The sequence below is a fragment of the Gobius niger genome (assembly GCF_951799975.1).
Source record: "Gobius niger genome assembly, chromosome: 15".
Taxonomy (NCBI): Eukaryota; Metazoa; Chordata; class Actinopteri; order Gobiiformes; family Gobiidae; genus Gobius; species Gobius niger.
Window position 1 is genome coordinate 22,440,612 of NC_136866.1, and position 27,564 is coordinate 22,468,175.

Consider the following 27,564-nt stretch of genomic DNA (forward strand, 5'->3'; position numbering starts at 1 on the left):
GTATCTCTTCAATAGGCCTGTTGAGGAACTATTTTTGGCTCGAGCAAAATATTATTCTCCACTCGGCGAGAGATGGGAAGTCGGGCTGATAAGTGTTTGCGAAAGCTATTTGCAGTTCAGGCGGGAGACCAATATCGCACGTGCGCAAAAGTACATACAAAAGTCCCCGCATAAAGCATTCGTGTCAGTCGATAAGACACAGGAGAGAGATAGAGGAGGCGGGAGGCGAACTGTGGGAAGGAGCGCGTGAAGATGAAACGAGAAGGAAATGGAGGAAATTGTCAAAATATTTAGTAAAAGGGTCAGTTAATGCTTTACTGATTTAGTTGTTATAGATATTAATCTTCTTTTTATCTTCTAAGCTGGAGTTTTGATGCTTCTTTAAGTGGAACACCATATTGACACAGTTGTATATGCAGTTGTGTGCTTTCAGTATACAGTAGTACATAATGAATGTGCCTCTGGTCCCCTGGGATGCGGTTAATAAAAATAATATTGTTTTGTAATTCATTTTCTCGTAAGCAACTTTAAGTAGAATGTAGATCAATGTTTTTGAGCTGCCATCTGTTCTCTGTATTTCATCTGTTACCTCCCAGATCAGGGGGATAGAGTTTAAGGTCAGGGGTTAGATCTTACATATATTATTTTAGAAACTAGAAGGTCTTGGCTTTCAAATGAGGTGCCATACTGGTATATAGGCTGTGAGCTCTCCAGTCAATAAGCTTTGGGATTTGCATAACTGGTGAAAATAACTCTCAACCTAAATCTAACTCTAAAATGGCAGACATCAGGTTTAAGTGTTGGATGTTTCGTCTCATCCAAGGAGCTTCATCAGCAACACTGATGATCTTGCTCATGACTCTGTGGTCGCCTCTGCTCTCCACTAAGCTGGACAAGAGCAGACTGAACAAGCTGGTCAGGAGGGCCAGCTCTGTCCTGGGCTGCCCCCTGGACTCTGTGGAGGAGGTGAGGGACAGGAGGGTGTTAGCCAAGCTCACCTCCATCATGGACAACACCTCCCACCCACTGCACAGGACTGTAGAGGAGCTGAGCAGCTCTTTCAGTGGCAGACTGAGGCACCCTCAGTGCAAGAAGGAGCAGGTCCTTCATCCCCACTGCTGTCAGACTGAAAAGACTATAAAGTAACTCATCCCCAATAACCCCTTTGCAGAAATACGTGCAATAATCTCTGTCTACGTCACTTTGCACTATGACTGTAAACCTGCACTGCTAATACTGACATTTTCATTCATTGTAGTCTGTTTATCTATTTTTTTGTATTGTTTATACTTTTTGGCACTTACATTTTTTGTATATAAGATACCTCTATTTACTGTCTAATTGTTTGCACATTTCCTGCCTTTTCTGGACACCCTGAGTGTTTTTCTTGAGAGCTGAATGTAACAAGTGAATTTCTCCATTGTGAGATCAATAAACTGTTCAAAGACAAGCTTTTATTATATGTACTCTTTAACCACCACCATTCACTCCCTCACTCACTCGCACACACCGCACTCATACGTTGGCGGATCAGGTGAAGTGTCCTGCCCAAGGTCATCACCGCATGCACTGGAGCTGGGATTAAAGCAGCAAACTCCAGGCTGTGCGAACTAGAGAAGCAGCAGAACTGCTTTCAATCAGACAAGTTAGTAACATGGATTGTGAAAACATAAATCTGACTTTACATGGCGTAGCCCACGTACCGGCATCTGCTCTAACCAACTGAGCCACTGATGAGGCTGAGATGAGGCGATGAGACGAGCCGAGCCTCCGCTGTTCTTCGCTGCTCTGCCGCTAATCCCATTCACACTGTAGATTACATAATCATCTCCCCTCACAGCTGCTTCATCTTAAACCGCATAATATGACTGTGCGGGATCTCGCCGGCGCTGCGCGTGGAGAAGCAGCTCGTAATGACACAGCATCAAACTCGGAATAGCTGTGGTCAAAACGCATTCCTACTCTCATCTTTCCTCACATATTTGCAGGATCCCAGTTCTTCCCAGGGTCGAGTTTCAAGGCACAACTTGCAGAGTCACTTTTCACAGAACACTGGGAACTTACTAGATACAGTTTGTTCAAATCAATATCAGTTTTTCTACGCGGGCCTGTAAGTGCACATTAGCGGTCTCTGTTTTGTGGCTGTGTTGTGTCATTGACGTCGGTCTCTGGAGATGAACGTAAAGGCAGGTTTGTGTGAAGGTTTCACCTCTCGATCCGAGACAGACGGAGCTGGTTATGAAACGAAATTGTGCTGTTGCTTTGTGACCTCTAAAGTTTTCACACCAAGTATCATCTCATTGAGTATATGACCTTCAACTGACTAAAAAGCAAATGAATACAGTCTAAATGAATAAATCCAATGGCCCTAAGGCTGCACGATTAACCTTTATCGAATTGAAATTGAGGTTTTAGCTACTGCGATTACCAAACCTCAAGGCGCCATTTTTTCCTGCCTCGTAACCACGGCTGGGTACCGTTCTATGATATCAGTATAGTACCAAAAAAAAGGTACTACCGGTATTGAAAAAATAAAAGTATGTACCGAAAAGGAATATAAAGTCTTTATATTCAAGTTGATGCTGTTTGTCATCAACATTTCAAAGAATAAACAATGAAACACAAGTTGACTTTTTTTTTTTAAGTAGAAAAAGTGGCAAAAACTGAAAAAAAAAAATCCTGAAAACTGAACATTTGGGAGAAAATATTGGTAAAAAATTAAAAGAAAAAATTGAGGAGACAATTTAAAATGTCGGGAAAATTTGGGAAAATTTAGGAGGAAAAAAAGAAAAAAATTTGGGGAAAAAAATAAGAAAAACTTGGAAAGTGCTTTTTCTGCCCTTTTGTAGTTAAAGGGACTATACAGAGTTTAAAAATGTTAAAACTAAGTATTTTCATCCCCCTACATGTTCCAGCAATCTCCTAATGTGTAGAATGAACCCAGGCCTATTCAACTGCCTCTAAAATCCTGCACTGTCACTCAAAAAGTTGTTACTTCGGGTCCAAAGTAACAACTTTGGACCCGAAAGCTTAATCTTGTGCATGAACACAAGATTAAGCTTGTGTTTGTGTCTAAATGTAACCGCAGGTTATTGATATAAATATGATGCAGCTTTTCATAAAACAAGCAGCATGATTCGGAGAATGCACTCATGCAGCTGAATATGGAGAAAGAATGTGAGAATGATTAAAACTAAGCATGTTTTTCTGAAAAGTGACAAGCACCATGATGTTTAACAGCTGTTATAGAAGTACAAATGCAGCTCAATGCTCAGATGCATGAAAAATAAAATGTACATATGAGTTAGCAGGAGAATGTGAACGTTAGAGGTTTCTCAGTCAGTAATTAACAAGCCATTATTTCTTCAAGTCCCCAGTTCGATTAGCTGAAGGAGAAACTCCAGCTATAGAAGATGATCTAATGGAAGTCCATAAAGCAAAAGAGAAAGAAAAGTGACAGATGGAGAAAATAAATTCATCTGAAATTGTTGCAAATAGAAAAAGGTCCCCCCCTTTTCTCACCTCAAGATCTGCTCAGACTTTTCGGATTTCGAAGGTGCGCGTCATGGAAAGTTATGCAACGCTCCCCCGAGTAAAGAATCTCAAGGAGAAAGTCTCACTTTTTTTTTCTTCTTAGTCTTCTTGTCGAAACATCATTATCAACTTCTATATATACAGGATATATATAAGCTCTCACATACGGAGACAGGCGGCTCTGAAAGTGGGCACCCATGTCACACGAGGCACAGCTACCACACAGGAGAACATTGGACGACGCCCTATTGCCCAGAATCAAATACTGGTGCTTTGACAGGAGCACATAATAACCATACTCCACTGGTGTTATACAGGTGATTATGAAAGGCTGGAGGCGGCACTGTTTACTTTCCAACTATAGATTGAAGAAACCCATGAGTATTAATGGTAGCGGCATCATGGGGCGTTTGTGGTTGTGTGCTGAGGCGACACGGCATGTCAAAGCAGTCACAGAGTTATTATATGGAAGAGAATGGCAATTTATTTGGTGAAACCAGAAATCCAAAATAGTGGACGGCTAAATGGGAAACATGATGTGGATTTTTGGGATCCGATACCAATATGAAGGGGGTGGGTTGCTAGCCGATATTTTAACATTAAGCCCGCCTTTACCAAGCATATTTACTTCAGTATGACTTTACCCCAAATCGAAAAGCGACTTGAAAAAAGGGCGTCAAACTAGTGACCAAAAAAAGTGATGAAAAATAACAAAACAGTGACAAAAAATCAAAAATGCAGCAAAAAAATTAGGAAAAAACAGCAAAAATAACGCAAGAACAACGTGACAAAAAAAGCACAAAAATATTATTAATATTATCTTAGCTTTCAAATGAGGTGCCTGTCGAGAAGCTTTTAGACTTGGGTAAAGCCACACTGGTGAAAATGTGCTCGGTTAAGGCCGGGGTGAAGAGATTAAGTATCTCAGCGTCGATGCAAGTTTGCCATTTTATACTCACTACTGCCACCTCAGGTCATACGTGTAACTGCAGCTTCTATATTAAGCTCATGCATGACGGCAATTCAGACCAGAATTAACAACTTTTTGAGTGACAGTGCAGGATTTTAGAGGCATGGGGAGGGAAATACAGAATTTTAACATTTTTAAACTCCGTATAGTCCCTTTAAACATCTCTTTTTATGGTAAAGGTTTAAATCATAGAAATATATGGAGATAGACCAATCCAGGTTTTTCTCAGGCCGAGGTTGATATGCACCTCTCAATCATTTTTTGGCCAATATTTTATAATTATGTCTATAATCCTGTGTATGATGCTTCTAATCAGTGTTAAACTGTGACAGCAGGGGGCGCTGTATGAGGAGTATACAGGACATTCATGTTTAGTAGATATTTCAGAGGGACACAAATCAGCAGCAATCCGAAATTGTGATGTAAAATCCCTTTCTGGCCTTTTATCGACCGATATTGAGCGCTAGCCGATAATGTAAAATATATCGGTCTGGCCCTACAAAGCAGTCCTCTCATAAACATACAGCATTTAACATAGACAAGGTTATTTGTTATATAATCCTGTGAAAAAATTTGAAGGGGAAAACATCAGCACTGCTACCTCTGCTTATATGTTGTATTATCTTATTGTATGTGTATGTGAATAATATAATATTGAATTAACGACAAACTTCACAGGCCTTAGTTGTTCTGAGTGTGATGAAATGTTCGATACAAAGTAAAGATAGTTAAGGCTTGTGAATTTAATGTGAACAACTCAACTTGCCTGCGTCGCCTTTGAAGTCAGTGAGCACTGATTTGAGACTTTTCTCCGAGTCACTCCCTGTCACTGTGTATTTGTTTGTCACGTGGCTTTTTCTTCGCCTTTGTTTTAGGGATAATCTTCTGTGTCTTTGTGCCAGAGCGCATGCAGGTTCATTAGAGGAGCTTCTTTGCAAATTGTTCCCCAGAAGCTTTCATGAGGCAGCGTTAAATTTAGGGCATTTAGAGAGGATTCTTCTCACGCATTCAAAGCAAAGTAAAAAAAAACACCAAAAAAACAGAAAAACCTACTTACTGTGAGAGCGTTTGCTGTTGATTTAGCAGTTAGTGAACTCGTGTGACGTCCTATAAAAACGATCAATTGTTGTGATCTTCTGCTTTAAACTGCGTGTAGTTGACTTACCTATCATGGGCGACTCGATGAAGCTCCACGTGTTGCTCTGAGGCACGTAGGACTGCAGGACCCCGGCAGACCGGCCCGCCTCGTTCACCCCGCCGAACACGAAGACCTTCCCCCCGCACACGGTGGCCGCCGCCGAGTGCACCGGTTTGGGCAGCGGGCACACCGTCTCCCACTGGTTTGTGATGGTGTCGTACCTGGAAGACAAAAGCAAGAAAATGGTCGATTTAAAGAAGACGCATGAAAACAGAGAATCCAGACAGCTGAAAAAAGTCAGGTATGGTTTTAGAGTTACAAAGCAATACTAGAAAGACAAGTGATCACTGGACCAGAACTGTCCGACAGTTCTCTGTTTTGAAGCAGTTGTTTCAATAAATACATGGCCTGTCCATAAAACAAGTCGACAACCTTGATTGAACTGTTCTGATCTGGGGTTGCTGTAGTTGTTCAGGTCTAGGTTCAGCAACACTATGTGATGTGGCCACAGAATGAGATCAGCTGTCGACCTGAATGACCAGGTTATTCCATCAGTGGGTTTCTTCTTCCCTGATGGCGTGGGCATATTCCAAGATGACAATGTCAGGATTCACCGGGCTCAAAGTGTGAAAGAGTGGTTTTATAGGACTGGAGGATATGCAAAAAAAAATGTTAAAATTTAATTTTCGGTTCGCGGGGCAAAGCTCTCGATTTACCGATCAATCTACGTTCCCATCCTCACCTATGGTCATGAGATTTGGGTAATGACCGAAAGGACAAGTTTGCGAATACAAGCCGCCCGAAATGAGTTTCCTTCGCAGGGGGGCTGGGCGCACCCTTCAAGATCGGGTGAGGAGCTCAGTTACCCGGGAGGAGTTTGGAGTAGAGTCGCTGCTCCTTCACATCGAAAGGAGCCAGCTGAGGTGGTTAGGGCATCTGTTTTGGAGGTGCTCCAGGCATGTAATTGGGACAAGCCCTCGTGGAAGACCCAGGGCAAGCTGGTGGGACTATGTGTCTGAGCTGGCCTGGTTGCCAGAACAGCGGGAAGTTTGGGCATCTCTGCTGAGACTGCTGCCAGCGCGACCCGGCCCCGGATAAAGCGGAAGAAAATGGATGGATGGAACTGAGGTTTTTTACCTCAGTTAAAAAACCCAGTACGAAATACGGAATAATCTAAGTTTAGTTGATAACTCTGTAAACATTCGGGCACAATCTTCAATAGGGGGTACTCAGGGGGTACTCAGAGAATAAATGAACGACTCAAGGGGTCCGCGAGACAAAAAAGGTTGGGAACCACTGATTCAACGCACAAACATCTTCCATTGTCTCGTCCCAACTCCAAAACTAGATGCCAAAGTAATGCCTGAAAACCTGAATATTATACAGACCCATAACAAGGCTCGTCTATCGTAGTCGACCTACTACAGAGTGCATCTAAACACAAATCAAAAATGAAAGCAGACACAAGCCTGTTTTTAGTTTGCCAAGCGCTCCCGCTAAATTAGACAGCAGACTTTAACCTTGCATGCCGTCTAAACAAAGACTTTGGGAGGCAGCGATGAGACGCATGACAAAGTTAAGACAAAACGGAGTCATGACCCTCTTTCCATTAAAACTACTCGACGGGGCGCCTCTTTTATTCCTGCTAATGATTTATAAAGCGGCTCACACCCCGCTGCTCCTCTACCACTCCCCCTCACGAACACATCACACAACAGCGAACAGCGAACGCCGCCGCTCGCTCTCGAGTTCCCGCCGCTCTCGAATTCATTGTGAAAGGCGGCGTTTGGCTGCGGGGCTGACAGATATAATTAGCCAAAATGCCTCCACCACCGGGGAGCATGAAAAAGACCAACCATTACCTACGATGACAGCAATTAAAGCAATTACACAAAGCAACATATGTCGGCGGCTACCAGCTATTTGTCGGCGGAGTACGGGCTCCGTGACAGGGCAGAGTTCAGAGCCGCTCCACAAACATCGGAAAACATCGAAAAACTTACTGACCACGGCTGACCCACTGTGGTGCTGACTTGTTTAATGGCAACTTTGTTTTGATCTGTATCTTCAACGCCAAAGAGCCAAAGACTTAACGCCTCATATGAATGAAAGCAAAGGCCGACAAAACTCACCTAAGCTTCTTCTTTGTTTGTGTTATGTTTTAGTCGTTTTGTTGTGGTGTTTTTTGTCGTGTGTCTTGCCACATTTTTATCCTTATTTCTTTGCCTTTTTCTACCACAATTTCTTTACCTTTTTATCCTGTTTTCTTTGCCCTTTTGTCATGTTTCTTGCCATATTTTTATCCAATTTTCTTTGCCTTTTTCTCATTTTTTTCACCACAATTTCTTTGCCTTCTTGTCATGTTTTTGCCACATTTTTATCCTGTTTTCTTTGCCTTTTTGTCATATCTCTTGCTATATTTTTTGCCACTTTTTTATCCCACTTCTTTTGCCCTTTTGTCATGTTTCTTGCTACATTTTTATCCTGTTTTAATTGCCTTTTTGTCATGTTTCTTGCCATATTTGTATCCCATTTTCTTTGCCTTTTTGTCATGTTTTTGCCACATTTTTTATCCTGTTTTCTTTGCCTTTTTGTCATATCTCTTGCCATATTTTTTGCCACTTTTTTATCCCATTTCTTTTGCCCCTTTGTCATGTTTCTTGCTACATTTTTATCCTGTTTTAATTGCCTTTTTGTCATGTTTCTTGCCATATTTGTATCCCATTTTCTTTGCCTTTTTGTCATGTTTTTGCCACATTTTTATCCTGTTTTCTTACCTTTTGTAGCATTTTGGCCACATTGTGTTTCTTTGTGTGTGTAATGCAACTGTGATAAAGCCAAAACATGTCAAAAAAGCAACAAAAACCTGATGAAAACACAACATGACAATCATAATGAGAATGTGAGCTCCAGTCGAGAAGCTTTTAGATTTGGGTAAAGCCAAGCTGGAGATGATGCACTCACTCGATTAAGGCGGGGGTTAAATGTCCATTATTATGCTCTGTTAAAGCTGCACTAAGTGATCCCGTTTTGCTGGTCCGGCATCAATGCCTCACCAATAAGCTCTCGCAACTGTAGAAGACCGGCCCTGCACCTCGCACCTCCCAGAAGCAGAAGACGCAGCTATAGTTAGCGGCTAACAGTTTAGCATTATGACAGAAGTTTACAAAAGATGGAGAACTGACAAAGTCTGACCGACCTGCACTGATGCAGCTGAAATCCTTGTGAAATGTGAAAATCTACAGGAGCCGTCAGATCTTTTTCCTCCTTTTTCTTCCTCACAAAGCAAAGCAGCACCGGAGGAGAGGCGTTCAAGGGTTGCGGGGAAAAAAAGTACTGCGCTGTAAACTTAGTTCTAAATGGAGTTCACTACTCCACCTACTGATGCAAACATTTCAAAAAGACATTGCTTAAAGGGGCTAGATGCAAGTTAGCCATTTTATACTCACTACTGCCACCTCAGGTCATACATGTAACTGCAGCTTCTATATTAAGCCCGTGCATGACGGCACTTCAGACCCGAATTAACACCTTTTTGAGTGACAGTGCAGGATTTTAGAGGCAGCTGTGGTGAACAGGTCTGAGCTCATTCTACACATTAGGACATTGTTGGAACATGTAGAGGGAGGGAAATACATAATTTTGACATCTTTAAACTCTGTATAGTCCCTTTAAGGCAGCTTTAAAGACGCGCTATTATGCTTTTTACAAGTATTTGGTAATGATCTCAAACACATACATAGCTTACACACTGGACAAATGAACAGAACTAAGGCAAAGGTCTTAATCCCAAACAGGTCGACTATAATCAAGACAGGCTTTGGAGTGGAGGAAATGTGAGCACTGAAATGATCAGCATGAGTCTGGTGAAGCTGCTGAAGCGGATTAAAAACATCACCGCATGGCATGAATTTCCTTTAGAATTGATAAAGTTATATCTGATCAGTAGGCCATTTCAAAGTCTTAGAAACAGAGAACTGTCATATATATAAAGTACAGGGATGTATGTGAGATATACGGCGCTATAGATCAAGGCTGTAGCTCCTCATTGTATTCACTTAACTGTTCAGTCTGCGATGGGCCCGATCACATGTAACGACGAGTGTTATAAGTGACTGCGCATTCAGCCACATGAAAGAAGCTTTATGTGGGCAACATAATGTCTTATTGGTCTATCAAGGCCTCGTCCCATTGTTGGAGACAACGCACTTGACTCCCCGCTACAATGTGCTGCACATTGTTTGGCTGTCGCACTCATCTCTGAAAGGCATCGAGTACTGGGAAAATCAATTATCTTCTGGACAGTAGAAGCTGCAGAATGAAGAATAAAGTTTGTCCGCTGATTGCTATCTGCTATTTCGAAAAGGGTCTGTAGTCCGTCCTTCACAGCAGATAGAAAAGGTTGTGTCCGTTCGACTTCGACTAAGGAGTTATAGATTAACACCGAGATGGAAGGTAGAGTTCGCCTTTTAGCTGATGCATTACAGATGTATAGACCTGGTTTATGCCTGATATCGCTGGGCTTATCCACATGAAACAAAAGACGGCTCAAAGTTTAATCTCTTACGTGTCAGCACAAATGAAGTGAGGTGATATTACTTTCTGAACTGGCATAATGGTAAAAATGGTTTTCATTCGAATGAACTTTATGTAAGAGACAGACGGCAAAGTGCTTCTTCTTTTCATACTTTTTTATAACCTCGGAAGCCAATTTTTTAACTTCCACCCAGACTAAATAAAATGTTTTATTGTTGAATACTGAGTCAAACTTTCTCCATAGATTTGTAAAGTCAAAGAGCCATTGGGGAGAAAACATCTCCATTACAAGATTTTACAGTCCGGTACTAACTGGTTTTCAGTTGTTTTTTGAGGGATTTGTTGGTTACATAATTCCAAACTCCCCTCCTAGAACCATCCCCTTAATGTGGTGGAGGGGTTTGAGCACCCGAATGATCCTGGAGCTCTGTTGTTGGGGGCTTCGTGCCCCTGGTAGGGTCTCCCAGGGCAAACAGGTCCTAGGTGACGGGTCAGACAAAGAGCGGTTCAGAAGCCCCTTATGAGACCAACAGGCCCGGGTAGAATCAGCCGCCCTTCTGTGGACCCACCACCTACCTGCATGAGGAGCCATAAGGGGCTGGTGCAATGTGATCTGGGTTTTCCCCCACGACCCGGAAACGGAAAATTGGAAGAAAATGGATGGATGGATAATTCCAAACTTCCGACGCGTAAACAAGCAGCTTCCTCCCTCTCTCTTGGTATAGCAATCCTCAACATTGTTTTACTGGATACTTTTGTACACCTTTGCAGTGTTTTTGTGAGGTCCAGTCGATTTTTTGTTTTACTGCAGAGAGTCTGTGCTAGCCATGAAGAACACAGCTTTTTCTTCCAGTCTTTATTTTGTTTAAAGGGTCTATACGAGGTTTAAAAATGCTGTTCCAGCCATGTCCTAATGTGTAGAATGAACCCAGACCTCTTCACCACAACTGCCTCTAAAATCCTGCACGGTCACTCAAAAAGTTGTTTCTTCGGGTTAATATAGAGACTGCAGTTACACATAAGACCTGAGGTGGCAGTAGTGAGTATACAATGACAAACTTGAATCTAGTCTCTTTAAGTTAACAAACAGCTAGCTTATGAGTTAAGACATTCGAGACCTCCAGGTTTCTTCTTCTGAAACACAAAAGAGGCACCAAGAGCCTTCCAAACAAGGAGGTACACGGGCAAGACTCACAGCTAAGCCACCCAAATCTTCTATACCTACTATTGTTGTGACTAATGTTCCTTCACTGGAGAAAAAGACAAATAATATTCATCTGATACACTCTTCCAGAAGATGATGAAAGACTGTTGTGGAGCGGAGGGAGCTGCGCAGGAGGAAGAGGAAGGAGGAGGTGGTGGAGCTGACCAGTGCAGGACACCACGCTCTGAAACAGGGACAAACCCAGGAAGCCCTAACTAACTAACTAACGATTTGCAGTGTCTCACCTTAAGACGGCCAGTTTGTGAATCTAATCATTAACAAATAAACATTATATAATAGAGATTGATAGATGGATTTCTGGATACAAAGTGCAGCGGCGACAGGTGAATTAGCATTTGGAACTCCTTTCCCTTTCTTTGGGGGTCGTGAGCCGCCCCAGGATGGAGGCTTATAAACGGACAGAGGCTTCGAGCTTCACTGGGAACACTGGAGGTGCCAATTAGGCCTGTTTAAACACTCCGGAGTGAGGCGAGTCCCGCTGAGGTGGCGGCGCTAACACGTGCCGCTGTGGCTGGCAGCAGTAATTACCTGTCAGAGAACCGCGGAGAGAGGGGTTCATAAATTTAAAGGGCCGGCGCAGCGTGCGGGGAGGCTGATTATGGGAACAGAAAAAGGCCACGAGAACCCACTGATCAAATAATAAAAGAGCTAATGTAAAAGGTGCAATGCGAGCTGAATTCATTATATTAAAAAAAAAGACACATCATGTTTAATTGAGGCTTAAAAAAATGTTGCTTTGGGTATTTTGGCATTGATATTTCTGGTCAGAGTTTTGAAATACATGATGTGACACATTTTGAGCCTACTTCAGGTATGTTTTGTAAGAGAACCACATTATATCACAATTAAAAGCTCAAAGAAGTCAATTTTGCTTGATGTTATTCTTATACTAATGGACAATGTGCTGCTACTTCTTAACAACAATAACAAAAATATATATATTGATAAAACACATCTTCAAAAGAGTAAAAATCCAACCACTTCTTTGGTTTACTGCACTACATCCCTAATCTCATTCTCCTATTTTGTAACTACATTCAAAAGAGTTTTATTTTCTGGTAATAATAGCCCGCTAAAATGCTCTGGAGAGCGAGTTGGCCAGAGAAAACTCCCGAACGGCTCCTGGTATTTAGCTGCTAAGTGTCCCTCAGTCCCCGGTGAGAGGGAAAAGAGCTGAGAGGACCAGTCGATAGTGCATTTGCATTTGCCGAGAGACGGCGGAGTTTGTGGCTAAAGCGTAATGGGTTGGTTTTTCAATGAGTGTTGTATCACCGTGTTGGATTTTTAACAACTGTAACGCTATTCTCTGGCATAAAACTTCGTAGGCGGCTTGGCATTCGCAATATCAAACTTACAACTTCAAATAATATGCTGGCAAACAGAGAAAACAAGCAGTTTGACATTTATATAGAGGAAGCAACTGGAGCTATGAACGGATTAGGATGCATTTGTTTCTAGACTTTAGGTATTAAAGCAGAACTAAGTAACTAGTGCCCCTAGAGGCCATAAGCGCCACTGCAGGTGTCGTAGCATGCTTTGTTTTTTTACTCATTAATTGTCCGTGAGAGTAAATACTACGCTGACAGGAAAGACAAAGGGAGAGAGGGATATTAAACATCCAATTACACAATGGAGATTTTTTTTTTTCACTCAAACTTGGCTGTAAATACTGTTTAAGTGGCGCTAGCTCGCAGTTAGCTTCGCCCGTTAGCCTGCTAGCTTCTTCTTCATGATTCCATAAGTGTGTATTGGGTCGGAGGGTCGGAGGGAAGGTTGCAAGCATGGTTTTCTGGCCAGAGACACCAGGGGGAGATGAAAAAACCCCCAATCATCCCATTCACACTTGTATTACCCCCAGAGTGACTACAAAAAGGATTTATTAAGGTAAACAAGTTACCTAGAATCCCAGAATCGTTTTGCTGGGTCTTGGTTCAGATAAAGCTGGTGCTGAATCAGAACCAGTTAAAAGCTGGACCCGGAAACAAGCACCAGTGATGGCTTTTCCACGAAAACCACGAGAGACAGCTATAGTGTTTTTAAGGCGAGACACTGCAATAGGGAACATTTTTAAATTTAAAGATATCATTTGAAACTTTTTGCTGTAGACATAAATATGAGGAAAAAAATACATATTCCAAGTTTTTGTCATTTTATGTTTTTCTTTTCGGCAAAAAAATCTGAATAACGACAGATTAAAATGTATGTTTTTATTTTGTTGACATGTTAGTTACAAAGACCTTTTGGACTTGGGGTATCTGTAAAGTTTTTAAATAAGCAGTTTCTTAGTGGAAAAATCTGTTAAAAATTTTACTATTGCCTTTTTTGAAATTCCAAACTCAGGCTACAAACTAGATATTGAAAAATCCTTCACAAAAAATCTTTAAAAAATATTGTTCAGTCTGAGGCTGGGAAATCTGAAGTCTATAGGTGCTACTGACGTGGAGATATTGTCACCGCAATATGAGAGAAATGACTATTTCCTATGTAAATCTATGGAGAAACATTAAATCAGTGCAATATTTACACCTGTTATTGTGATGATTAGGTATATTGTTTGTTTCCAGGTGAACACTTGAGACCAAAGTAGAGCGCAAAACCTGAAAACATTAACTTTGCCTGCAGTGTCTCCCCTTACAAGACGGTAGGTGCTTGAGCTTCAGTAATAAGGCGTAAATGAAGAAGCCAAAACAGTGTTAAGACAATGAGGGAACTTGTCTTTTTGCTTTGTGCTCTTAAGCTGAAATAAAAACAAAAACTTGAGGGAGCAGCTCGGACCAAACCAGTCTTTGAACAAATCCAAGGAGAAATGCTAACGGCTGGCAACAAAGGAAGAGAGATCTTTGTCATTTGCTTAGAAATCAAGGACGAGTTACATTATCAGTTCTCAATACACGCATATATTTAGTAATAAAATGAACGATGCTATTCAAAAGGAGAAACAGATAAAGGTACGTTTGGTTCGCTCACTGGTTAAAACCTTGATTGTAATTGGAAAACTGGAGTTACTTCTTTCGGGGTCAGAAAGTCTTCCAAGCACCACATCGAAAGGTTAACGGTGCCTGTAAACTATTTGTTTTATTAAGCGTGCCATTCGCAGTTGAGGTCGGCACATACAGTTCAGAAATCCCATCGCCAATCAATTACAAAAGGGAATCTAACCTGCAGCCATCGTTGGATACCACTCCCGCATGGCCCTCCAGTCTAAATACAATTATAAGACGTCCATTACCCCGTGGAAAGTTTCTGACGGGCGGAACAAGCCGAGGTCAGTTTCCCAGTGGTCGCATCTGGCTCGTAGGTCATCCATCTGATTAAATTCATTACTTTTGATTCGGCGTTGAGCGATTAAATGCGGAGCGTGGCATTAGGAGAACTCCGGCGCGTGGGCGAGTCCTGGAGGAGATTTACAAAGGAGGGTGGAAAAAAAATGGCCTCTGTCATTTCGGCTAAATGGCAGACAGAATATTTTCCTTGTCACGAACACGTGGAGCTCAGTTGATTTTTTTTGGTGTGTTTTTTTTAAATCGTTCACTCTTTCTTTCTTAAAGGAACAAGCCACTGTTTTTCCATACTGAGATGTCTTCTTACCTGAGCTTAGACGAGTTGATGCGTACCTGTCTGGTCTTTGTGTGTGCCCATGAAAGAGCGTGGTAGCTTCTAACTTCAGCCCCGTTTGGAGCTATAGGAATACATTGGGAGAGGCCAAATGCTAAAACCTTCTTTGGTCGTTTTGCGTGACTGAGACCAGAGATTGTGCTTTATGTGCAGTGTGCGGGGTCAGTCACCTCCAATATTGTTGCCTAAAAATGTTACTAAAAATAACCTTTGGCAACATAACAACATAGTCCTAGGGTTTATTGATTCTTTTGTCAAGACAATACTGCAAGTATGAATTACAGGTGGGAAGGTCATGTCCAAATATGGACAAAACTAATTAACTTTAGGTTTAGGTTTAGGGACTAGATGCAAGTTGGCCATTTTATACTCACTACTGCCACCTCAGGTCATACATGTAACTGCACCTTCTACATTAAGCTCGTGCATGACGGCAATTCGGACCCGAATTAACACCTTTTTGAGTGACAGTGCAGGATTTTAGAGGCAGTTGTGGTGAACAGGGCTGAGCACATTCTACACATTAGGACATGGCTGGAACATGTAGGGGGAGGAAACTACATTATTTTAACATTTTTAAACTCCCTATAGTCCCTTTAAGTGATCAAATATTGTGCCTGCCTTTTTCATGCTGTAATTTTACTTATTTCACTACGTCCTCCAAAACAACACATACATCATCACTTAGCACAATTATTCACCAATAAAATGTGTGAGTTTCATCAACTTACCATGGTTAGTTTTCAAATTATGTAATGAAATGAACTATGAATTTAGCCAGACTGCAGAGAAAACAGGAAGTTGAGAGCACGACTGGTCTCTGCTGCCCTATAAAGGGTTAAAACAAATTACAAAGATTTTAAAGAAAGGATATTGCTATCTGGGTTTAACTAGCTGTTATGATTAGGGCTGGGTACCGTCCTTTCTTGGCTTTCTTTCGCTTTCACGACCCAAGGAATTTCCATTTGGGGATAAGTAAAGTCTATCTAAGTCTACGCCTGTGCCTCATCATCCATCCAAGCACGTGCGTACACAAAAGCCGGGCGCGTCACTGAATGAGAATGGGGATTCACCATGAGCCAGGTGTGAGACAGGGAGCAGGTGTGGGATAAAAAATTACCCGCTCGCACGCCTCCCTCCGGTCTTTGTTTTTGCGCCGCCGTGTCACAAAGAGAGCGGCGGAGTTTGATAACAACAGGTGCACAGACTCGAGCACCTGCCATGTTGTGTGTTCATGTTTGGAGTGACCCAGCTTCAACTTCACTTCACAGCAAAAAAATAAAAAAGACAGACAGACAGACAGACAGAGCAGGCGGCTGAGCAGGTGGAAGGATAAATGCTGACATGCCACTGTTACAATACAAGTTGTTTTTGACCTTGTGAGTATAAGCACAATAGATACTGCGGGCTGTAACATCAATCTACATTTTTCACTGTAAAATGTACACTGAGCTACTGCAAGTTCATGCCAGCTCTTTTTACTTATGTTATAGAGATCTTAAGGATGTTAAGGATGAGAGGCAAAAAGTCAACACCTCAAAACAATCCAGTCCTAGACCAGTGGTTCTCAAACTGTGAGATCAGCACAGCTACTCCACCAGACAAGTCATGAAGATCGAGCCTATCCGATACTAAGAACTGGTGCAGTTTATATCTGTGGTGTTTTATAAAGCTTATGATTATGTGGAACAGGCTTCAACCAGCTTCAACCAGCACATTTGAATATGTTTTATTGCCATCTGAATCTAATCTGTTGTCCCTAAAACATTTTTGATTAAGGTTAAAGGGACTATACGGTGTTTAAACATGTTAAAATTAAGTATTTCCCTCCCCTTACATGTTCCAGCAATGTCCTAAGGTGTAGAATGAGCCCATAAATATTCACCACAATTGCCGTCATGCACGAGCTTAAAGGAATTACACACTGAGATATGTTCTTACCTGAGCTTAGACGAGTTGGTGCGTACCTGTCTGGTCTTTGTGTGTGCCCTCAGCCACACAAAAAGACCAAAGAAGTTGTTAGCATTTGGCCTCTCCCGATGTATTCCTATAAGCGGCCAAGCTCTTCCACGGGCACAAAGACCAGACAGGTACGCATCAACTCGTCTAAGCTCAGGTAAGAACATATCACAGTATGGAAAAACTGTGAACTATTCCTTTAATATAGAAGGTGCAGTTACACGTATGACCTGAGGTGGCAGTAGTGAGTATAAAATGGCCAACTTGCATCCCCTTTAAGGTGTACTTTATTAATCCCCAATGCGTTCTATGCATTTAACCCATCCTCAATGCCGCTGGGTCGACCCGTAGGAGCAGTGAGCCGCCAGCGTGGGCCGGCGCTCGGGGATCTCCAGATGTGGAGCCAGGCTAATGGTCAGAAACACCTGGCCGGAGTATTAACATACTCAATTGGTAGGGGAAACCGGAATACTCGGAGGAAACCTACGCAGACACGGGGACAACAACACACAGAAAGGCCCCGTTCAGGTGGGGATCGAACCCGGGACCTTCTAAAATTATAATAATACAGGACCTGTCTAAAGCTGGGAAGCACTTATGTATTGGTTTTTCTTTTATTTCAAGACTATCTACATTGTATATTTCGGGGGATTCTTCAAAATCTCCGCCTTTTACTTTGATTACAGCTTTGCACACTTTTGACATTTTCTCAATGAGCTTCCCGATGCAGTCGCAGCTTAAGTTCCAGCTCTCATCTGTGCAAACAGGCTTTTCCGACTCACAAACAACCCGTCAAGGCCCCTGATTTAAAATATCCATACAGTATATGCAAAGCTAATATTTGTATTCCCATTACACACACACACACACTAATCTATCATGAACATGCACTAGAGAACTTTTAATGACTACACTCCATCCTTTATATCCAACATATAACCCCCCCCCCCCCCCCCCCTTTTGCAAAACATCACACTAAACTCTACAGTTTATCAACATGCCTTTCCACGGCTGCTGTCTGGATGTTTCAGTGGGGCGCTTCCATCCGAGCTGTGGCTTCTCTTTGATCTGCAGCGCCTTCCTGTCTCCCATCTCCCATCTGTGTCTCCCAACTTTTCATAAACTTTGCCGAGCGCAGCTAAAGTGAGCGTATGTGCCTCCAAGAACTTCTGAGAAAGACGTTTAGCGCCGCTTTGATCAGGGGGAAAACCCAGGCAGAAAGCAATTAATATGTAGTTTTTCCTTATTCAGATGGCTCACTCCATGACTCTTTAGAACAACGTATATTCAGGATTAGCGGAGTCCCAAGCTAACAATCTTATAAGTAAGACAGCATTGTCAGTTGAAAGGAATGACATTTCTTGCATTGTTAACGGTCCTTCATCGAGACGGGTCAACAGGGTCTTGCGTCTGAATCACTGTGCATTATAGAATATAGAAAGAGCCTTTGAAGCGTTTCTAAGCAAAGCCTGTAGGGAAAGCTGTCGAGGAAAGGATTTGATTTGTTTGACATCTCTGAGAGCCCTCTTCCACATTTGTAAAAGATGAAGCCCGCGGAGCATATAGGCCCCGCTGCCCATCTCCGGCTGCAACCAAACACCGAGAGTGATGCGGTCTAACCACATTGGAGGAGAGAGAAAATTGACTAATAAGTTTACCTGCTGGGAGCACCATCGCGGGGTGTCAGATGACTCCACTGCACGCTGTAGGTCGGCGAGGCAGAGTTGAGATGGTGGTGGTATTTCTCCCCCCTTTTGTGAAGCGTATAATATTTGACTTAAAAGCAATTTAAACAGGCACCATGTGCACTAATAAGTGGCTTAACTTATTATCCGGGTACAGGCATATTCGATGTGATGATGGTGTTCTAAAAGTATTTTGTTTTTTAACATTTGGCTCTCACTCTGGAGGCTTTGTTAGACCAGGGGCATCCAAACGTTTTTCATTGAGGGCCGCATAATGAAGTGTATAGGGAGTGGAGGGCCACAGATCCTTGGTCAATGCTGTGAAAATTTCAATCGAGTGCATATAGCAGAGTAACCAGCTATCCATCCATTTTCTTCCACTTTTCTGTTTCGTGGGGGCAGCTGTTGGAGCTGCCCAAATCACATGGCACCAGCCCCTTATGGCTCCTCCTGCAGGTGGCGGGCCCACAGAAGGCCTCATGATTCAAACCGGGCCTGTTGGTCTCTCATAAGGGGCTTCTGAACCGCTCTTTGTCTGACCCGTCACCTACGACCACAAAGCCCGCGACAACAGAGCACCCAGGATCATTCGGGTGCTCAAACCCCTCCACTAAGGGGGCGGTTCCAGGAGGGGAGTAACCAGCTAATTCCCACAATAAAAAGTTAGTTTTGAGGTTATAACTGTGTAAAATTGTGAAACTTTTCGTAAAAATTACCATCTCTGGCAATCTGTGCGACTTCAACAAGAAAACTTAGGGCTACCAAAAAATTGTCTGTTGGCCGCATTTGGCCCGTGGGCCGCACTTTGGCCACCCCTGAACTACACTCTTAAAACCTTTCTTACAATGGAAAAAAGCCAAATTCATCTTAGCTTTCTCGTTGGTGCTGATAGAACACATTATACTTTGTGCCATTTTTAATTTCCCACAATTAAAGATCTATTAAGTACAAACCAAGTCAAAACAACTACAATATGTCACTTTATCTACCATGCGGCCATGCCTTTCCCCCCAACATATGTTTCTTTAAGAATGTCAGGAAGTCATATTGAATTAAGCACCACGCGCAGAAGGAAGAGCGGGTCGTCTCATGATCGGAAGGTTGAGGGTTCGAATCGGCCTCCTGAATGCGCATGCTGTCATTGTCTTGCATGCTGGGCAAGACACTTCACCCACCTTGCCTCCTGAGCATTGAGTGCCTAAAGTAGGTGGAAAAGCACTATATTAGGTTGAGACCATTTACCAACTGTTGCCATAGCAATTCAACAAAGTCTGATAAATCGAAACAGCAGGGCGTTTCTCGATATAGACGGGCGACAGTTTGTGTTTAACCAAATCACTTCTCCAGCTCCAAAGTTGGTGACCGAGTTTCTACAAGATGGCAGTGCACAGGTGTTAAAGATTACTCAGTCACACAAGGCAAAATCTGCCAAATTCTTGTTCAGTGAAACAGGAATTCTCAAACAGAGAAGTGGAGAAGTGATTTGGTCACAAAACGCCGTCTATCTACAGTATATCAAGGGAAGTCCAGCTATCAGGAAAGTACACGGATATTTTTGGATTCCTGTTTAATTCAATTATACCTAAAAAAACAACAACGATATTGTCATGTAATTTGAAACCCAGCAACAGCGCCTTATCCAAATGCACACATATATAAATAAACGTTAGACTGCGAGAACCTGGCCGCATATCAATTTCCCTTTGAGATACGAACTACACAGGCAGAATTGGCGGTGGAAAGTGATAACAAAATAACTGTAGTCCTAAGCTGGGAGAAAAATATCCATTACGAGGCGGTACGCAGCGGCGGCGGAGATGGCAGCCATGCAAACAAGCCCAAACAGAACGTGTCTTTGAAAAGCTTTTAGGCTGAAAGCAAAATACACAGAGCAAGGAGAAAAATATCGGTCGGATTCTGAAAAGCCACCAACATCATTGATGCAGCAAACGCAGCAGAGGTGCCAGGAAACTAGATACAAATGTTTCTTAAGAACGTCTTCTGTACTTTACTCTTAGGCAAAACAGAACTTGAGTACTTAGTAGGAAACTAGGAATAGCATTAAGAAGTTTAAGCATCTAAATTCAGTTGCAGATGGCACAGTGAGATAGTGTGTTGGTCCTATGGCAAAAGTAGAAGTGGAAACACTAATTAGCTTTGATAATAGGCTCATTTTCTATTCTATCCTAAAATCTAGTGTCTGAAACCTTGTCTTTGCTCCCATGATTGAAAAACGCATGTACAGAACAAACATGGCGGCTTATGCAAGTATAACGAGACGACAAAAAAATCACAAAAGACAGAGAAACAGCGCAGACTTTAGCCATATCATCATCAATGAGAGAAGAGAGAAGTGAGAGGAGAAACAGGGGATATTTCAAAGACTGCTACTTCTGATCATCTCCTCCTATAATTGGTTGCAACACCAAACAATATTTCTTAGAGGGAAGCCCCAAGAAGCTCCAGGGCAGTTCAGATTGAGCCAAATATACTAGATAGAATTGACAAGTATCGGTACAGTATCAACACCATTATAGCTATTTTTTGTTTACAGTTCAATTCACATTTGGAAACCATTTAGACTCATTTGATCACATCCTTCATCCCTTTTCCTTCAACAGCCTCCTCTCCTCAGTCAAAAGAGTCTTGTTCAAAACACAAAGGTGATGTAGTGAAAGACACAGCAGGGATGTTCCCATTCACCTCATTGTTTTATGAATTACCATAAAATCCATATATTTCTGAAATAATGTAATAAAGTATGCAATTCTGGAGTGATTTAGGGTGTCTATTTATCGTAAAATGCTCAAAGACTTCTACAAAGCATTCTGAAAAGTAGCAAGCAGCGATAGCCAGTAGACAGATCAGTATAGACCACAATGCATTGCAAAAGTTGGAGGAGAACAGTAGACGACGACAGCTCTTTGAACTGAACACAACCCACATGAATGAAATCAGATGCTTCAATCACTTTAATATAAAGTGTTACAATGCAAAGTTGCTAACGTTAGCTGCCAAACTTTAGCTTGACATGTTAAACGATCAGGCAAAAAGGCAAAAATCAAAGCTGTTTTTTTTCAGTCATGTAAAATCCATGTTAAAGCCACACCGCGTAGAATTGACCCAATAAATAACATTGAAATACAAGCATTTATTTTATGACAGATGTTTTCATCATTGAAAAATACCACATAAATGTACAAACAAACACGAGCCTTTGCTGCTCAAGTCCTAACAAGAACCAGGAAATACGACCATATTAGTCCAGTGCTCCGGTCTTTGCACTGGCTTCCTGTCACTCAGAGAATAAAACATTAACAGAATGTTCAGATGAGAAGCTTGGTCTGTCAAGCTACACAAACCTTTTGGATAAAAACCGTCACAGAGAAATGACTTGTTACAAGTCTTTTCATGGTTTAGCGTCAAAGTCCATCTATGACATGTTACAGCCGTATGAACCCTGAGAACTTCAGGGAGGGGTCTGCTGGTGGTTCCCAGAGTCAGGACTAAACACAGTGAGGCTGCGTTTCAGTTTCATGCAGCTAAAATCTGGAACAGTCTTCATGAGGATGTGAGACAGGCCTCAACTCTGACAATGTTCAAATCCAGGCTGAAAATAGTTCTTTTTTTCCCATGCACATGACAACTGAAAGAATTTTATCTGCACTCTTTTGATCTGCTTTCTTGTAATTTTATGCAACTGTGAAGCACTTTGAATAGCCTTGTGTATGAATTGAGCTTAACAAATAAACTTGCCTTGCCTTACTGTGAGCGGCTCACCTCTCCTAAGACATGACTGTAACTTTACCAGGAGTGGGTACATCTCCAGCCCGTCTCCATGAAGATGTGACTTAAGTCAGCAAAATTTGAGTTTTAAAGAGGACAGGTCCTCATCCAAATCCATTCTTTGATTACTCACTACAGTAATAGCATTTTCTGTGTCGAGCTGCTCATTGTTCTGATGGCAACGGTATAGTCCAAAATATTACACAGTGTGCCTTTCAATAAAACTGATCTGACTTAAACATATCTGTCGGTCTTTGTTACAGAAATCCATTATTACAGAAGTTTAGCCGACTTACAGTAGATGTATTGCACTCATTTTGTTGGCGATTTGGCCACTCACTAGTTTCTCCCGCGTCCAAATCGCCATCAGAATGCGAGCAATATATAATCTACTAGTGGCACTATGGAGGAATTTTGGAGTTAGAGGCTATAGGGGGGACATTTGGACTCAGCCATGGTATGAAAATTTCAGATAACACATCGACTCCAGCTAACAGGGGGTGCATACTGACTGAGAGTGGTGTGTGTGAGTGAGTGAGTGAGTGAGTGAGTGAGTGATTGGTGGTCGCCTGTCTACCTCCGAGCCCCCGCCATCCCTCACTCTCACAGACCAGGCTGCACTGCCTCGACTCCTGTACAGTAGAGCCATGAGCTGCGAGTCCACCAGTGCCCCTGCCCCACTGATTTATGCTCATGGACCCAGACACTTTGCTGCCTCTTATTTCCACGATAAATCAAAATTGAGATGGTGCGACTTCAAGAGCGAAAAGCTAAAAAGGGAGAAGTAAGCAAGTAAGCAAAGCGACTGAGTAAGTGAGTAAGTGTGAAGCAGGTATAGCGCTCTGAAGGAAATGTCGACTTTGTAGCTGACAGAGGGCTTGCTACTTTCTGCACCGATATAAAATATGTGCTTTGTAGAGATCCTACGAGACTTTCAAGATAAGAGAAAAATCTGGCTTTGGGAGAAGAAAGTGCCTAAGTTACAACTTTATGATGTGCATTTTTCTTTCAGAGATGAGACTGAGAGAGCATGTAATGCATAATTGCGGCTTAAAACAGTCTTTTTGGTAATCAAGCAACAAAAAAAACAACAACTCTAAGTATGTTTTTGATGAAGGAACGACAGGGTTACAAGCAACAACAAAAAAGAGGCAATTTTGCATGATATCAAAACAATAGCTGTTGGCAAGAAATGATTTGTCTGGTGACAGAACTTAAGAAACAAACCCGGGTGGCACCACCTCATGACATCAGCAGGTGACTGGCAGGTGTTTTTGAGCACGGGCTCAGCAGGATTACTCAAAAACTCATGAATGAAACTACAGAAAACACAACTCCAGGCAAATTTTGTTTATAAGAAAACCTAATAACATGGTAAAAGACTTTGTATATTCAATATAGATACAGACGGCATCTAGGGCACGCCCACAAATGGCATAATGGGATTTGCAGCAATAATAAACTTATGGAGAAGGTAAAATACTGGAGTTATTGTTCACATTAGAGCAGTGCTAAGTAACTCATGACCCTAGGGGCCATAAGCGCAACTGCAGGTGTCGCAGCACGCCACGTTTTTTTTAACTTATTAATTGTCCGTGAGGGTAAATACTACGCTGACAGAAAAGGCGAAGGGAAAGAGTGATATTGTACATCCAATTACTCAATAGAAGTAATTTCTTTCACTCAATCTTGGCTGTAAATACTGTTTAAAGTGGTGCTAGCCTGCAGTTAGTTTTGCCCGTTAGCCTGCTAGCTTCTTCTTTGTGATTCCATTAGTGTGTATTGGTGACTCCAGTCCGGTGGCAGTCAAGTTGCAATTGTAGTTTTCTGGCCAGAGACACCAGGGTGAGATGAAAGACCCCCCAATAATCCCATTAACACTTGCATTACCTCCAGAGGGGCTACGGAAAAGATTTATTAAGGTAAACAAGTTTGCTTTAAAACACTTGGACACTACTGTGAGTTAGATGTATTTACTAGTTGTGACTCAGCAGCAAACCGAGTGGTTCCAAGGCTTTTTTTCCTCAACTTTATATCATACTATTTTTAGCTAATGTTAGTCTATGGAAAAAGCATGCAAGCACCCTCAAACATGACTGATCTCCATTGTAACAGTTAATTTTTTTACTCCACCATGACTTTAACAATTGCTGAATAATGGATGAAGTTTCTACCAAATAAACATGAGCAAAGTGGTTCAACTGCCCATAAATACTTAATTAACGGAGATTGCTAACCATAAATCTGATGTTAGCTTCATGCTACAAGCTAACGACTAACATCAAAGCGCCATTTTTTTTTTACTTGTCGTGGCCAATCTCCTCTGTAAAAACATCATAATGGCCTGATTTTGACTTGACTTTATATGTGTATGCTAAAAAAGTAATGATTTCCATAACCCCCCTTGCTGGGCCGTGCCCCCCACTATGACTTGTTACCGTCTGTATAGGATTTACAAAAAGTTTCAATTTGTCAAAAGAACTACTACAACTCCTGGCTGAACTAAAACACTTGATTGATATGATAAGCATCGTAAACAAGGCATTCAGCATTCCGGGTGGCTACTTTACGCTTCTGTGAGTGCTGTTGGATTGTGCATTATGCATAGAGTGTGTAAACAAATGTGTTAAAACAATTCCATTTGCAATTCACTAATGCTTTTTTTCATAGAGGGGACCCACCAGGGAAAATACGCCGCGGCACAAGCACAAAAGAGTCGCCAAACAACGAGAAGCGTGGCTGTTTGAGGGAGATGTACGTGTGTGGTATAATATTTCGTACCTTTTTCCTACCTCCTGTCTGTCACTGTCAGCCCATTACAGCCTGTCAACCAAAACTGAACCAGCAGGCCATTAGTTTAATTGCATTCTCACTTCCCTCGTCATCCTGCCTTTTCGATCAAGCTGCAACCCTACCAAACACCCAAACACCATCTATTTAGTGCTCCATTTTGCCAAAGGACAGTCTCTTCTAATCTCAATTAGAAATTGAGATTGCTGTTTCAAACAAACTTCACAGACCTTATATATAAGACAGAATTACATTAAATCAAAGTATCCTCAGGTTGATGATGGCATGATTGGCAGCTGTCGCACTCGCTCACGGATCATTTCAATCACATGTTGTCTCTATAACTTCCTGTCACGTATTACGCTTGGGGTAAAACCAATGGGAGAGGAAAGCACTTCTCTTTGATCCTCATGGCCTTGGTCTTTTTCAGAACAGGCTCTGTAGGAGGAGACAAGGCAGCCATCATGGATTCTTTCTCAAATGGAGCAATGACAGTCTATTAAAGGAACAGGCCACCGTGTTTCCATACTGAGATATGTTCATACATATGTGTAACTACTCATGTAACCGTATTTAAATAGGGAAAACGTGGAAGAGAGGAGGAGAGGCTAAATGCTAACAACATCTTTGGTCTTTTAGCATGATTGGGCGCACGCGTAAAGACCAGACAGGTACGCATCAACTCGTCTAAGCTCAGGTAAGAACATATCTCAGGATGTAAAAACAGTGTCCTGTTCCTTTAATAAGTATTAAGTCTAAAGCAGATGTCTCCCTTCAGTATTATGAACACTACAAGGCACTTTCCAACCATTTCTGACCATTTCTGGAGAAATCTGTGCATACAAGATACTTATTTCTCTTTTTAAAGTAGGAAATTTAGGGAATCGAGAGAGGTAGAGATAGTTTGACTTATGAACTTTTTTTCTACTCTAACATCTAAATCAGGGGTGCCCAAAGAGGGGCCCGCAGGCCAAATTTGGCCCGCCGAAACAATTATGTTGGCCCGCCAGAGAGTGACCTACTTTTGCGCTGCGTGTGGTTAATACGAACTCTCTTCCATTCATTCTCAATGGTAAATGTCGATGCAGTACACTTTTTGGCCACCAGCGTCAAATTGGGGGCGCTGTTTCGCTCCTTTCGCAAAGTTAAGGAAACGCTGCTGTGGTGTCTTGGTATTTATCAATCACAGAGCGTTTTAGCATCAGCTTTCACAGTTTTCCAACTTTTATTGCAAAGATTGTTGACGTCAACAACAGTATATGTCAAAAATTGACTTCTAAAAGAATTGATGCTGGACTGACACTTTCAAAATAACCTAATGTGGCATTTTCTTTGAGTGAACGAATGAGGTAAAGTCACTGTAGGTGCTGTAGATACAGGTGTTATTTTTACATTTTGCACTTTATTGCTGCAATTGTTGATTTTGTTCTACTAAAATTAGGCTTTTGCCATAGTTACCAATTGTTTCAATATAGCATGTTATTTGCATAGATAGAATCAAATGCAAATGTAGGCAATCGAAAAAACAAAAATCAAATCAAATAAATTAACTTTATAATTTCCGGCAAATATGTTTCGTGCTTGACATCGCCGTGTTTGGCCCGTGACTCATGGGCACTTTTTCATTTTGGCCCTCGGAGACAAAATGTTTGGGCACCCCTGGTCTAAATTAAGACATTTACCTGCTTGTGCTTTCATGTGTGATAAATTACCAAAAAAGGTGTCTGTTTTGTCTGTGTTCTGTCCTTACGCCACACATGGCTCATGACTCACGCTCTCTTCTGCCTGTTGTTCTGCGGCAGAGCGAGGTGGATGGATATACACATATACAAGAGCGACTATATACTGTATCTCTCCCGGGCTTCTGTTTTCTGTCGGCGCTAATAAACTCTAAAGTTGTGATTTGGCTCCTGGTTAAACGGGACCACGGTGAATCATCTACAGCCTGGGGGACGCTCAACACAATTTGCACACGCATTTAGGCGTCATTTGCCTGCATTAACATTTCGGGGTGTACACGCCAGGAATTTGCATTAGCGGCGTGGTCTCATGAAAGAGCTTTAAAAAATTCTCGCTCAGTTTTAGCCCCGGTGTACAGGAGTTTGCGATGAAAAAGAAGAGAGAAAAAGTCAGATCTTTTATGGAGACACCTGGCCAGCTTGGCTCAGTGTATTCACAAATGTGTTTTTTCCCCAGTCGATCATAGATTCTTACTTCCTGTGCTTCAATGTAAAGTTACAGACACTTTGTATTATTAATAAACCCTTTCTTCTTCAGAAATCTGGCATAGTTACACAAGCAAGTATTCTTCATGCTGTCCACTATT

General features: G+C 42.0%; 1 protein-coding gene across 4 annotated transcripts in view; it reads right to left on the reverse strand.

Annotated features, from left to right (window-relative positions):
* klhl29 (kelch like family member 29) overlaps nt 1–27,564 on the reverse strand; it is a 591,085-nt gene that overhangs the window by 33,980 nt on the left and 529,541 nt on the right. For all 4 annotated transcript variants that reach the window (XM_079572684.1, XM_079572681.1, XM_079572682.1 and 1 more), the window contains one exon: nt 5,670–5,863. In XM_079572684.1, the coding sequence (XP_079428810.1) occupies nt 5,670–5,863 (194 nt within the window). The remainder of the gene's footprint in view (nt 1–5,669; nt 5,864–27,564) is intronic.